Source organism: Hypanus sabinus, chromosome 6 (assembly GCF_030144855.1).
Source record: "Hypanus sabinus isolate sHypSab1 chromosome 6, sHypSab1.hap1, whole genome shotgun sequence".
Classification (NCBI taxonomy): Eukaryota; Metazoa; Chordata; class Chondrichthyes; order Myliobatiformes; family Dasyatidae; genus Hypanus; species Hypanus sabinus.
In genome coordinates, this window is record NC_082711.1 from 59,265,792 (window position 1) to 59,277,660 (window position 11,869).

An 11,869-nucleotide genomic window follows, 5' to 3' on the forward strand; every position below is an offset into this window, starting at 1 on the left:
GAATGAAGGTGATTGGCAGAAGTAAGAGAAGTGAGGATCCAACTGGTTCAAAATATCACTTGTAGGGAGGTAGGGGACTGGGACCAGCCTAACGGTGACAGTCAAGAGGAGGATGGGTAGGTATTTGAAAGGAAGAGGACAATAAAGTGAAACTAGCTGAATTCTTGCATAAAGACCTTGTAGACTTGATGGGCAGAATAGCTTCTTTTATGATGTAACCATTCTGTAAATGTCTGGTGGACCATACAGTTAAACTGCAGAGGAATTTTCAGCTGGAAAATACTCAAAGTTCAAAGTTAATTCGCTATCAAAGTACATTTACATTCACCATATATAACTCTGAGATTTGTTTTCTTGCGGCATACACAGTAAATCCAAGAAACACAATAGAAACAATGAAAGAGCACACCCAACAAGATGGACAAACAACAACAAACTGTGCAAATATGAAAGACAGATAGATAGATAAATAAGCAAGCAACCAAGCAATAAATATCGAGAACATGAGTTGAAGAGTTCTTGAAAGCAGGCCCATAGGTTATGCAAACAGCTCAGTGATGGGGCAGGAGAAAGAAAGTGAAGTCATTCCCTCTGGTTCAAGAGCCTGATGGTTGGGGGGCGACAATAGTTCCTGAACCAGATGGTGTGGGCCCTGAACCTCCTGCACCTTCTTTCAGATGGCAGCAGTGAGAAGAGAGCATGGCCTGGGTGGTGGGCGTCCACATAAAGCATGCTGCTTTCCTGTGACAGTGCTCTGTGTAGATGTGGTCAGTTGCAGGGAGGGCTTTACCCATGATGGACAAGGCCATATCCACTACTTATTGTGGGTTTTTCCATTCAGGATCATCGGTGTTTCCATACTAGGGCACAACACAACCATACATGTTCTCCACCACACACCTATAGAAGTTAAAGTGTTGGATCACATGCCAAATATTTGCAAACATCTAAGGAAGTAGAGGCTTTCTTCACAATGGCACTTATGTGCTGGGCCCAGGACAGGTCCACTGAAATGATAACACTGAGGAATTTAAAGTTGCTGACTTTCTCCACATCTGACACCCCAATGAGGACTGGCTCACGGATCTCTGGTTTCCCCGTCCTGAAGTCAATAATCAGCTCCTTGGTCTTGCTGAGGTTGAGTGATAAGTTGTTGTTGTGGCATCACTCAGCTCAATTTTCAATCTCCCTCCCATATGCTGACTCATCACCACCTTTGATTCAGCCTACAACAGTGATGCCATCAACAAACTTAAATCTAACATTGGAGCTGTGCTTAGCCTCACAGTCACAAGTAAGTAGAGTGGGGTGTTAAGCACACAGCCTTGTGGTGTACCCGTTCGGATGGAGATTGTGGAGGAGATGTTGCTGTCAATCTGAACTGACTGACTGGGGTCTGCAAGTTAGGAAACTGAGGATCCAATTGCTGACGGAGCTATTGAGGACAAGGTCTTGAAGCTTACTGATTAGTTTTGAGGGGATGGTAGTGTTGCATGCCAAGCTACAGTCGATAAAGTGCATTCTGACGTATGCTTCTTCACTCTCCAGATGTTCGAGGGTTGTGCCAATGAAATGGCATCTGCTGTGGGCCTGTTATGTCAGTAGGCCAACTGAAGTGGATCCAAGTCATTTCTCAGGCGAGAGTTGATATGTCCATCTCTCAAAGCCCCTCATCTCAGTGGATGAAAATGCTACTGGACAATTGTCAGCATAGCACACCCTGCTTGAATCGGGTGCATACATCAGGCTGCCTAAGTGAGAGGTTAACGATATCGATGAACACTCCAGCCAGTTATCAGCACAGGTCTTTGGTACTCGGCCAGGTACCCCATCCGGGCTGGATGCTTTCGTAGCATCACACCTCCTGAAAGATGTTCTCACGCAAGTCTCAGGGATCAAAATCACGGGGTCATTGTGGACTGAGGGAGTTCATGGAGATTTATCCATATTTTGACTGTCAAAACCAAGCATTGTCGGCATTGAGCACATCTGGGGGGCAAAGCTTTGATGTCACCTATGGCGTATGGTTTCTTTTTGTAAAAGTTAATATTATTCAAGCCCTGGTATAGCTGTCGAGCATCCTCCAGTGACCCACGTTTGGTCCAGAATTGCCACTTCATGTGTTAGATGGCTTTCAGGGGCTCGTGCCTGGACCTCTTGTATCTTGCTGGTTCGTGAGGCCTGAATGCGACTGGGCTGGCCCTCAGCAGATTGCAGATCTCGTGGTTTATCCAGGACTTCTGGGTGAGGAAGACTCTGAATGATTTTGTGTGGATACACTCATCCATGAGTGTTTTAATAAAGTGTGTGACAATGAGATATTCATTCAGATCATCTGATGAGCCCTTGAACACAGCCCAGTCCATCAAGGTGGTGGCAGTGAACCACAGTGACATGTTGCGGGCTGCTTACAAAACTTCTAAGTATACCTCTTCCGAATTAAGCTCACCAAAATCTGCATTATGTAATTTTTCTTTAAGTAATGTACATTCCAACTGTCTTATTGAATTGGTGATTTCATGATCTTCTGAAGGACTTAGCTCTCAAGCATGAAGGTATGGCATTTTGAACGGACGAAGGTACATCACCATAGCGGAAGAGAGGGAGGAGGTGAGGACTTCAAGCCAGGCTGAAACGTGAAGAAATTGCAGTTCCTCTACCCAGCATCTTTTTAGCAAATGTACAGTCACTGGAGAACAAGACTGAAGACCTAAGGGCAAGATTGCTGTATCAGGGGGAAATGAGGAATTGCTGTGTTCTGTGTTTCACAGAGACATTGCCTATACTGAACATGCCCGGGCTTGGCAATCAGACCCGAGCGATTCTTGATACACAGCATAGATTAAACTGCTGATTCAGAGATGGCAAAAGTTGAGGTCCGTGTTTCATGCTAAACTCTGTGTGGTGCTCAGACACAGCAGTCTTTGTCTTATTACACACTTGTTGCCCCAAGCTGGAACATCCAATAATTAAATGCCGACCATTCTACCTACCAAAAGAGTTCTTCTCTGTGATCCAACAATACCTTACATGCTGCCAAAAGCTGACATTAACCAGGCACTTGAGATACTGAATACTGCCATCACCAAACAAACAACTGTCCACCCTGACACATTTAAATCATCGCTGGGGACTTCATGCAGACTTGTTTGAAGAAATCTCCGTCCAATTATTATCTGCGTATAACCTGCAAGACCAGGGGTCCTAACACACTAGACCACTGCCGTACTATGATTAGGAATGCCTACCATTCCATGCCTCGACTGCATTTTGGGAAATCTGATCACTTGGCTGTCCTTCTCCTGTTTGTATACAGGCAGAAGCTAAAGAGCAAGGCTGCAGAGATAAGGACAACAATGAGGTGGTTGCAGGAGGCAGAGGAGAGAGGACTGTGGGATTGCTTCGAATCAGTGTACTGGGCCATTCGAGGACTCACCAGAGGATCTAAAATAATGGAATTTCTGGGATAATATTAAAAATTGTCCATCACCAACTCCCATTTTTTTTAAAATCATTTCCTGGTAAAGCAAGCAGTATTGCATTTTGCTACTATGGATTAGTGCTAGTGTAATAACTTGTGTAGTTTGCGGCACAGTAAATCTCGTTTATTTGGAACAGCTTTTTGAAAATGATAATGGCACCAGTAATAAGGGATGTAAATTGCTAGCATGCGACAATATGATTTAATAACATGAGTTGTGCTAATAAATGGTCTTGCTCTTCTGACACATTTATTATATGTTTGTAGGAGCCACCTGGAAATTTAAAAGCATGCTTTACACCACGTAAGAACTTGTGGTAGCATACCATTAAATGAAATACTTCCTTCAAAAATATTTCACATTGCATTTTTTAATAATATTTTCAAAGCACAGAAACCCAACTAAGGAATTCACAAGTAACATGATTTTACTGAACTGGAAAATGCTGGACCAGTCACTTGGCTGGGAATCACCACTTGCTGTCTGACCACATCACACTTACCTCAGCTGTGTGCATGGTAGACGGCCTTCTTGCCCTTCAGTACCCAGGAGTTAGGCATTAGGGTCAGGACACTTTAGAAGCTGCAGTGAGGGCTTTCCATTCCTGAATCACCCCCAACAGCCTTTAACAGCAGAATTGCCTTTGATGGTAGTATAAGTTGTCACTGATTTTAATGACCTTTAAATGCCTCCCAAGTTTGTTTTTCCTAAAATCCCCAATAAACCCTCAGATCCAGTGCCAGGCAGGAAAATCCCTGTGGGTAAGCTGAGAATTCCCAGCAAGTCCTGGTTCAACTGTTCAAAGCTATGGGGAGCCCAGCAGTGGGGAAAACTGACAGCTTCGGAAAACCGAATCAGTCAGCATGCCCTGGATTTCGGCATTTTATGCAGCTCTTGCTAGTTTCTGTAATAGAAAACAGGCAATTACCGCGTTTCATAAAAAAGGCATCTGGCTCATTCATGCCCTACTGAGAAAGAAATCTACTATTCTTAGACATTCTGGCTTATAGTGACTCCAGACCCACCAGTTGGTTCATTCTGAACTGCCTCTTCAAATCAGAGCATTAAGCTGTGCAGTGTAACAAAGGGAACTGGGAACACAGGTCAATAATTCCTTGATTCCTTAAATCAGGTCACTGAGTACAGAAGTTGGAATGTCACGGTGAAGTTGTAATTAACATTGGTAAGGCCAAATTTGGAACACTGTTTGCAGTTTTGATCACCTACCTAAGGAAAGATACCAATAAACTCGAAGGAGTGCAGAGAAAGTTTGCAAGGATTGTTTCAGGAGTTGAGGACCCGAGTTATATAGAAAAGTTAAATAAGTTAGGACTTCATTCACTAGAGTGTTAGAAAAATGAGGGGAGATCTTATAGAGGGTATAGATACACTAGTGTAAATACCTGCAGGCTCTTTCCCCAGAAGTTACTTGAAACTAGAATTAGAGATCATGGGTACGGTGAAAGGTGAAATATTTAATAGGAGCTTAAGAGGAACTTCTTCACTCAGAAGGTGTTGTGAGCGTGAGATTAACTGCCAGTGGAAGTGGTAAATGTGCGTTCAAATGCAATTAAGAGAAACTTGGATAGATATATGGATAAGGAGGGTGTGGAGGGCTATGGTCCAGAAACAGGTAGATGAGACCATGCAGAAAAAACAAGTTGGCACAGACTAAATCAGGCATGGGCAAACTACGGCCCGCGGGCCATATGCGGCCCGTTAAGCTTTTTAATCCGGCCCGCAGAACTTGATGAAATTATATTAATAAACCTTGTTAACGTTTTTTCCCCGCGATTCTGGCGTTTTCCCAATAGATGATGCACTCTATATACATTTGTGGCGACCCATTTCCTGGCACATCCGAACCGGCTCACAATTAGCCAGCATTCCGGCTAAGGGAGATAGCCTGCGGGTATTTGCGAGCACAGAGCTTTGGAGCCTCTGCGCAGTGGGGTAGGTTGAGGGAGGCTTAAAAGTGAGGCTGGGGATTTCGAATAAAGTTGTTTTCTTCAACTGCAGTTACCGACTCCGCGTCGTAATTTTAGTGCTGCATGTAGCACACCGCTACACATTGACCTTTGTTGAGGTGCAGCGTATTACTCCACATTTGCACTTTACTCTTTGTTCGGCTTGACCTATTTGTGTGAACAGGCGTTCAGCGTCATGAACATCAACAAAGCCAGCCACAGATCCAAGTTAACTGACCAACACCTCAGATCCATCCTGAGAATCGCCACAACAAAACTAAATCCAGACTTTGATGCGCTGGCTAAAAAGGGAGACCAACAACACTGTTCCCACTGAAATTAAAAATAAGTTTCTTCGTTGTGTTATGTACAAAATGCATTTGAAAATATTTTTTTCAATAAGCCTTACATGTTACATGTCATTTCTGTTAAGTGATGGACATGAGTAGTGCGCAGGTGCACGTACGTTCTCAAAATAAAAAATGCGCTCCAGATCAAATAACGCGCTCCGCATACTGGCTGGTCGTTGTTGAGTTTTGGCACAGGGGACAATTGAATAAGAAGGAGCAGGACACGTAGACCTGCATCTCCTACCGTTTTTGAAATAAAGACAGGAGGAGAGTGATGATGATAATATCTTGAAGGACAACAGAATTTTCAGTGCTTTAAAATAATAACTGTTACTATTAAAAAAAGCTGTATTTTATTCATTTAATTTTCAGTGTTTTAAAAGTCATTTCAATAAATAGCTAAATACCATGGGACTTCAAAGACAGATATTTTGTTGTAATGCATTTGTTCATTTTCAATTGAAATTAAAGCACATGTTTTCTACATATCCCATGATATTTTATTTTCTCTTATGAGGTGTATTACCAAAACACTCCGTCCATCTGCTTCTGGTCCAGCCCCCCTGTCAAATTTTAGAACCCTTTGTGGCCCACAAGTCAAAAAGTTTGCCCACCCCTGGACTAAATGGACCAAAGGACCTGTTTCTCTTCTGCAATGCTCTTCAACTCTATGAAGCCAACAAGACAGTTGGACAATCAATGCCACCAATGCCAGTAATGTCCATATTGCAAGAATGAATATAAACAAACTAGATCAACAACAGAACTTTGGCAGATTTTATATTAACCACCAGCAAAAGTCACCAGATTCTAGTCCAATATTTTTAAAAAATTAATAATATTTTTCAATAATTAGATATAGGCAACCACCATTTGTTCAACAGTTAAAAGTATGTAGAAATAGCCCATAGAATAAAGAAAAATTAAATGTTTAAAATGGATCAAGTGTTCTCTCTGCAATGGATGCTTGACCTACCAGAGCGACATGGAGAATATTCTGTATAGACACTGAAATTCTGAACTGCCACATAACAGGTCCCCACTGGATCTTTCTCTTCAGTCAATTTAAGGGTACGCCAATTATACAATGGGGCACAAGCCTATGAATGAAAAACAAGTCAATTAAACAAAATAGCAATCATTTTTTTTCACAAAACAGCAATTTTTTTTTACTTTTCATGCTGGCAAACTTATTCAACCATGACTTCACCTTGTTACTTTTCCAAATTGAAACTTCACCTGAATCCCTCCACTGCAAAAAATCTCATTGTTGGATACGGTATAGTTCTGATTCAGTCTTCTATCATAAGGATGTACAGTATATTACAACGTTATCTTTTTGAAAAAAAACTATATATCTAACTGGGAAGCTCAGATACAATAATATCTACAGCTAGTTATCATACAGCATCATAAACTCTATCATTTTCAGCCTTGTTAGCTTATTCAAACCAGGTAATTCATAAAACACTTCATGTATACTTAATGAATTTAACCATGTTAAATCATGGTTTCTCATTTTATAAACCTGAAACAATAAACAATAATGAGAAAGTGGAAAACAGATCTGAACTTTATAACTCTCCAGTGACTCATTTTTCTACTGCACACAGCACTTTTACAACGTGTTTTAAAGAAGATGGCAACATACGATTTTATTTACCATTCTCAAATTTCAGTAGCAAGAATCGTTGCGATAGCCAACTAAAAATACAGAATATTAATGGTTCTATGTAACTGAACCAAGATGTTTTGACATACAATCCAAGGACTTACCACAACACTTTCTTCATGAGATCTGACTGTTGCCCCAAACCATTGATTGGATTTGAATTCAACTGGTGCCTTTGTTCTATTAAATCTGATGAGCCTGTTATCTAATAATCAAAAGAGATGTTACACTTTAAGATTTTCTTTTACAGAAAGTAAAATATTGAAGTGAGAATAAAATCATAATTTTATATTTTATTGAGATCCTTTTCAAGTTATATTACATAGAAAAACAGAAAAAAAATTAGTAAAACTCCGAAGGTCAAGCAGCATCCGAGAAAAGAGGCTCAGAGCTAACTTTCCAGGTCCAAGACTTTTGTCACCATTATATAACTGCACTACCACACAATTTTGATATCTATTTCACCATTTTAAAGTCATAATTTTATGTGTACTGTTGAAAATTATCAAGCACATGAAATAATACCTAATATGCAGTATTAATGTTTTACTATGAACGATTCTGCTAACACCCAAGAAGTAAAGCTCTGTTTTGATCAATAATTGTGTTGACAAAATATAATAAATTACATATTTTTTCCACACGACTGCTGAGATACTTCCTAGATTTCAACAAAACGTACAACAACATTCATACATGGGGTAAGGGTAAATGTGGAATAGATGTTTCATTTGTCCAGGGTGTCAAAATGCTGGTGTCACAGAATAAGTGGATGGCCTTTTCAGGACTGAGATGCAGCGTAGTGAATCCTGGCAATCCCCTACCCAAAGGGGCTGAGCATATGTAAAACATACACCAATGGAACTTCGAATATTAATGGAATTAGGCAATGTTGTGTTAGTCCGGTAAAGTGGCACCGAGATATAATATCAGCCATGATCTTCATGAATGGGGAGGAACCATAAAGTGGTCTGTTTCTGGTTTTTTTATCCTGTATGTTCTTAGATTACAATGTTCTTAGATGATTTAACTGCTTAATACTAAAACATTTCTTTTTTGCTGACAGAATATGGATATCTCTAATTGTTTTTTTCACGAATATAACCTACTTCATGATTTAATTATATGTACACACACACAGAGATATCTCTCTAACTTTGTTTAACATATACTTTGCAGATGTCAACATAAAAGGAACCATCTGGTTAAAAAATCAGCTCCAATTATGATGCTTTTCAGCCTTTAATAAAAAGCAGACAATTCCTCAACCCCACTCTTTTTGAAGCAAACTGATTTTCCACATGTTCACCTTCCCCAATTTCACTCCATGACCAAGAGCTTCCTTGTGAACTGTTAAGCAGGAGGAGTGTCTAAGTGTCCTTGTAACAGCATTAACTCAAACACGTAATAAAAAAAAGTTGTCAACAGATGTTAAATCCAATTTGAGCGATGTGTCTGTTTCATAGTGATCAGATATTTAGCAATCTGCCATCCCTCTACCTTACCCTTCTCCAGCCTGTGACATGGACCCTGCACAAACTGTCTTGTTTAGTTGTACTCTGCCAGCAAGACTTGCAGATCATTTTACAAGATACTTGAACATTTATACAAAAACAAACTGACTGAACTGCGGTTTTGGTAGGTTTAAGTATGTCTAAACTATGATTTCTTATGACTGAAATGTTGAATTTATGTAAATATCCATGCGTGCTCACTATCCAGTTTTCGTCCTTTTAAAAGGAACTTTTAAAATGATTAATATTTAAAATAAAACTGCAAACATTAATTATTTTAACTCCACATATACAAGGAAACATCTTTATTCTAACTTTCAGGCAGTGAGAAGATTTCCCATTTGAAATAATTAAACCAATGTAATTTAATCCGAGGTAAGATTTCACTGGGGTGAAACATTTTAAGTGCTGTGAAACTCTACAGACAGAAAACATGCAACATATTTAAATAATTGATCCTATTAATTCTGTCAGTTTTGGAAATATTATGACTTCAATTTGTCATATTCGATCTTTCAATGAAGTAGACGCTGTCTTGTTTAACGGCTTATTGCGGATATAACCTTTCATGGCGCACCGCCGGTCTTGCAGAACATTTGCAATTTCAGAATGTATTAAAACTGCATGTTTGCGAGGTAGAAGTGCATATGCACCTACTGCTATTTGGTCGCTTCTGTGGCTCTTAAATAGTAGTTTCGTCTGTGCACGTTGTAAAACTTATGAGGGAGAAGTAAAATGTTACCAGGCACTGAAGTTATCCTGGGGCTTTTGCGGATTTGTTTGAAGCTCAGCGGGAGAGGAAGGAATAGTCGGGGGATAGGAGCGGCCCCGAGCCTCTTCACACTTACTGGTTTTGTCGAACGGTATCTGGCTGCAAGGAGCGCCTCCTGCTGGCCAGCCGCAGAAGTACACCGCTCCTCCTTCCACTATCCCCGGCTGAGTCGTGTTGGCTTTCGGAGCTCCTATAAGGACACTGACACTGAAGATGACCCCAAAACACAAGGGGAAAACAGATTTAAAATAAAATAAGAAAGCATAGACAACAGCAATAACCACGCAACGGTCTCTCCCACCCCATGCTCAAATTAACTGTGCAGCTCTGCCAGCGAATATTGAATATTCACTAAGTTACAAACAGCATTCTTTGTAACAGCAAGATGTGGAGTTGGTCAATTCTTGACGCGTATTGTTTTGCCATGTTACATGTAAAAAGGGGCAATGCTGCTCACGTGCTTTTCACAGGCGAGTAGAAATCCACCGAGTATCCGAAGTAGCTGCCCGGGGGTCCATTGTAAACAGTGGGCTGCTCCAAGTCCAGGTTGAAGGCGAAACATCCCGGGAGCAGCGGCAGCAGGAGCAGCGAGCGGATCATGACGTCCTGGCGGCGGCGGCCGGCACTCATCGCGGTCCGGGGAGGCGTATGTGGGTGCCCGCGCCGGAGCTGTCAGTGGCGTGGGATGCAAGACCTTCTTTTCACTTCCTTCTCGCCTCCTAGTTAATGTGGACAGCACCGGGAAGGAGGGTGGGAGGGAGGAGGCTTCCCCTCGCGTTCCGCGTCAAAAAAGAAGCTGTCCTTTTATGGTGGTGAAGAGCCAGAAAACGAATCCCTAATCCATCCCGTGGCCGTATTAAACGTGGGCAAACTTTCACTTGCATGCGCCGCCTACACTATGACCGGGGTGTCCCAATGCAGGATCACTGAAATTTGGCATGAAGGACCCTGGGGTGCTTGCAGCGATACAAGACCCATTCTGTAATTTTCCGAAACTACAAAATTCATGTTAGAATTTCAAGGTTTCGTTTTTAGTTTAGTCTGTACTTTTGAAAAAGGTTTCAGAAGCATGGATAGGTTTCAGTCCATAGTTCTGATTCGCGTCGGCAAGATCGATTTATCATAGCTTGAAAACCGGACTGTATTCGTTTAATGGGATGTTTAGAAACGGAACTAATAAGATGCTGCCTTTATTTTGAATTACTTAAAAAGTCTGCTTTCTCCAGATCTCTGAAAACACAAGAGGTTGCAGAGGCTGGTATCCGGAGCAACGCGCAAGGTGCTAAAGGAACTCCTCGGGTCCGGCAGCATCTGTGCAGCGCGATGGACAGTCGCCTGGACAGCGGGCGTTTCCCTCCATAGGAACGGAGTTCCACCAGCGCGAGTGTTTCTCCAACTCTCCCTGATCAGTCCTTCCCAGAGCAGTACTCTAAAGTCGCAATTTTATCAACGCAAAAGAGATTATAAATTAGCACTGCAATAATTTTCCAATGCCTGCACACTTCAGTACTTGTATCAGAATGAGTGGTGGTCACTTTGTTCCGGATAAGCAAATTACATAGAAAATCAAAAATAAAAAGCAATTTTAATAATTGATCTTTGTTTAAAAAAAACAGAAAATATTGAGCACTTCCTGCAGCATGTGCGCAAAAGAACCTTTCGATTCGGTGGAAGGACCTTGCCCTGAACTGTTAGTTGCTTCCCTTTCCACAGATGCTGCCTGACCTGCTGAGTGTTTCCAGTATTTTCTGCTTTTGCTTAGACAGCCTAAATATATGTGTGTGTTTGTTTATTTATTGACAAACAGCACAGAACAGGCTATTCCAGCCCTTCGAGCATCTCCACCCAGCAACCCCCCCCCATTTAATCCTAGATTAATACAGGGCAATTTACAATGACCAATTAACCTACCAACTTTGGACTGTCGGAGGAAACTGTGGGACATACAAACTGTAGAACATACAAACAACTTATAGACAGCAGCAGGATTATCTAAGCCTTGCTTTTGCAAACAGGCACGGAATTCTTACTTGAAACACAAAATGCTGTCTGATCCACTGAGTTCCCACAACAGTGCTTCTTTGTGTGGAATGCTTCATTTTTGAGGTTCTG

At 41.3% G+C, this 11,869-nt stretch overlaps 1 protein-coding gene across 1 annotated transcript in view; it reads right to left on the reverse strand.

Annotated features, from left to right (window-relative positions):
* The window catches only part of itga8 (integrin, alpha 8), a 242,751-nt gene extending 232,201 nt beyond the window's left edge, over positions 1–10,550 (reverse strand). Inside the window, exons 1-4 of the mRNA XM_059972246.1 lie at positions 10,215–10,550; positions 9,834–9,964; positions 7,576–7,676; positions 6,776–6,899 (exon numbers count right to left, since the gene is read on the reverse strand). Of these exons, the coding sequence (XP_059828229.1) occupies positions 6,776–6,899; positions 7,576–7,676; positions 9,834–9,964; positions 10,215–10,387 (529 nt within the window). The 5' untranslated portion in view covers positions 10,388–10,550. The remainder of the gene's footprint in view (positions 1–6,775; positions 6,900–7,575; positions 7,677–9,833; positions 9,965–10,214) is intronic.
* Between the last annotated feature and the right edge of the window lie 1,319 nt (positions 10,551–11,869).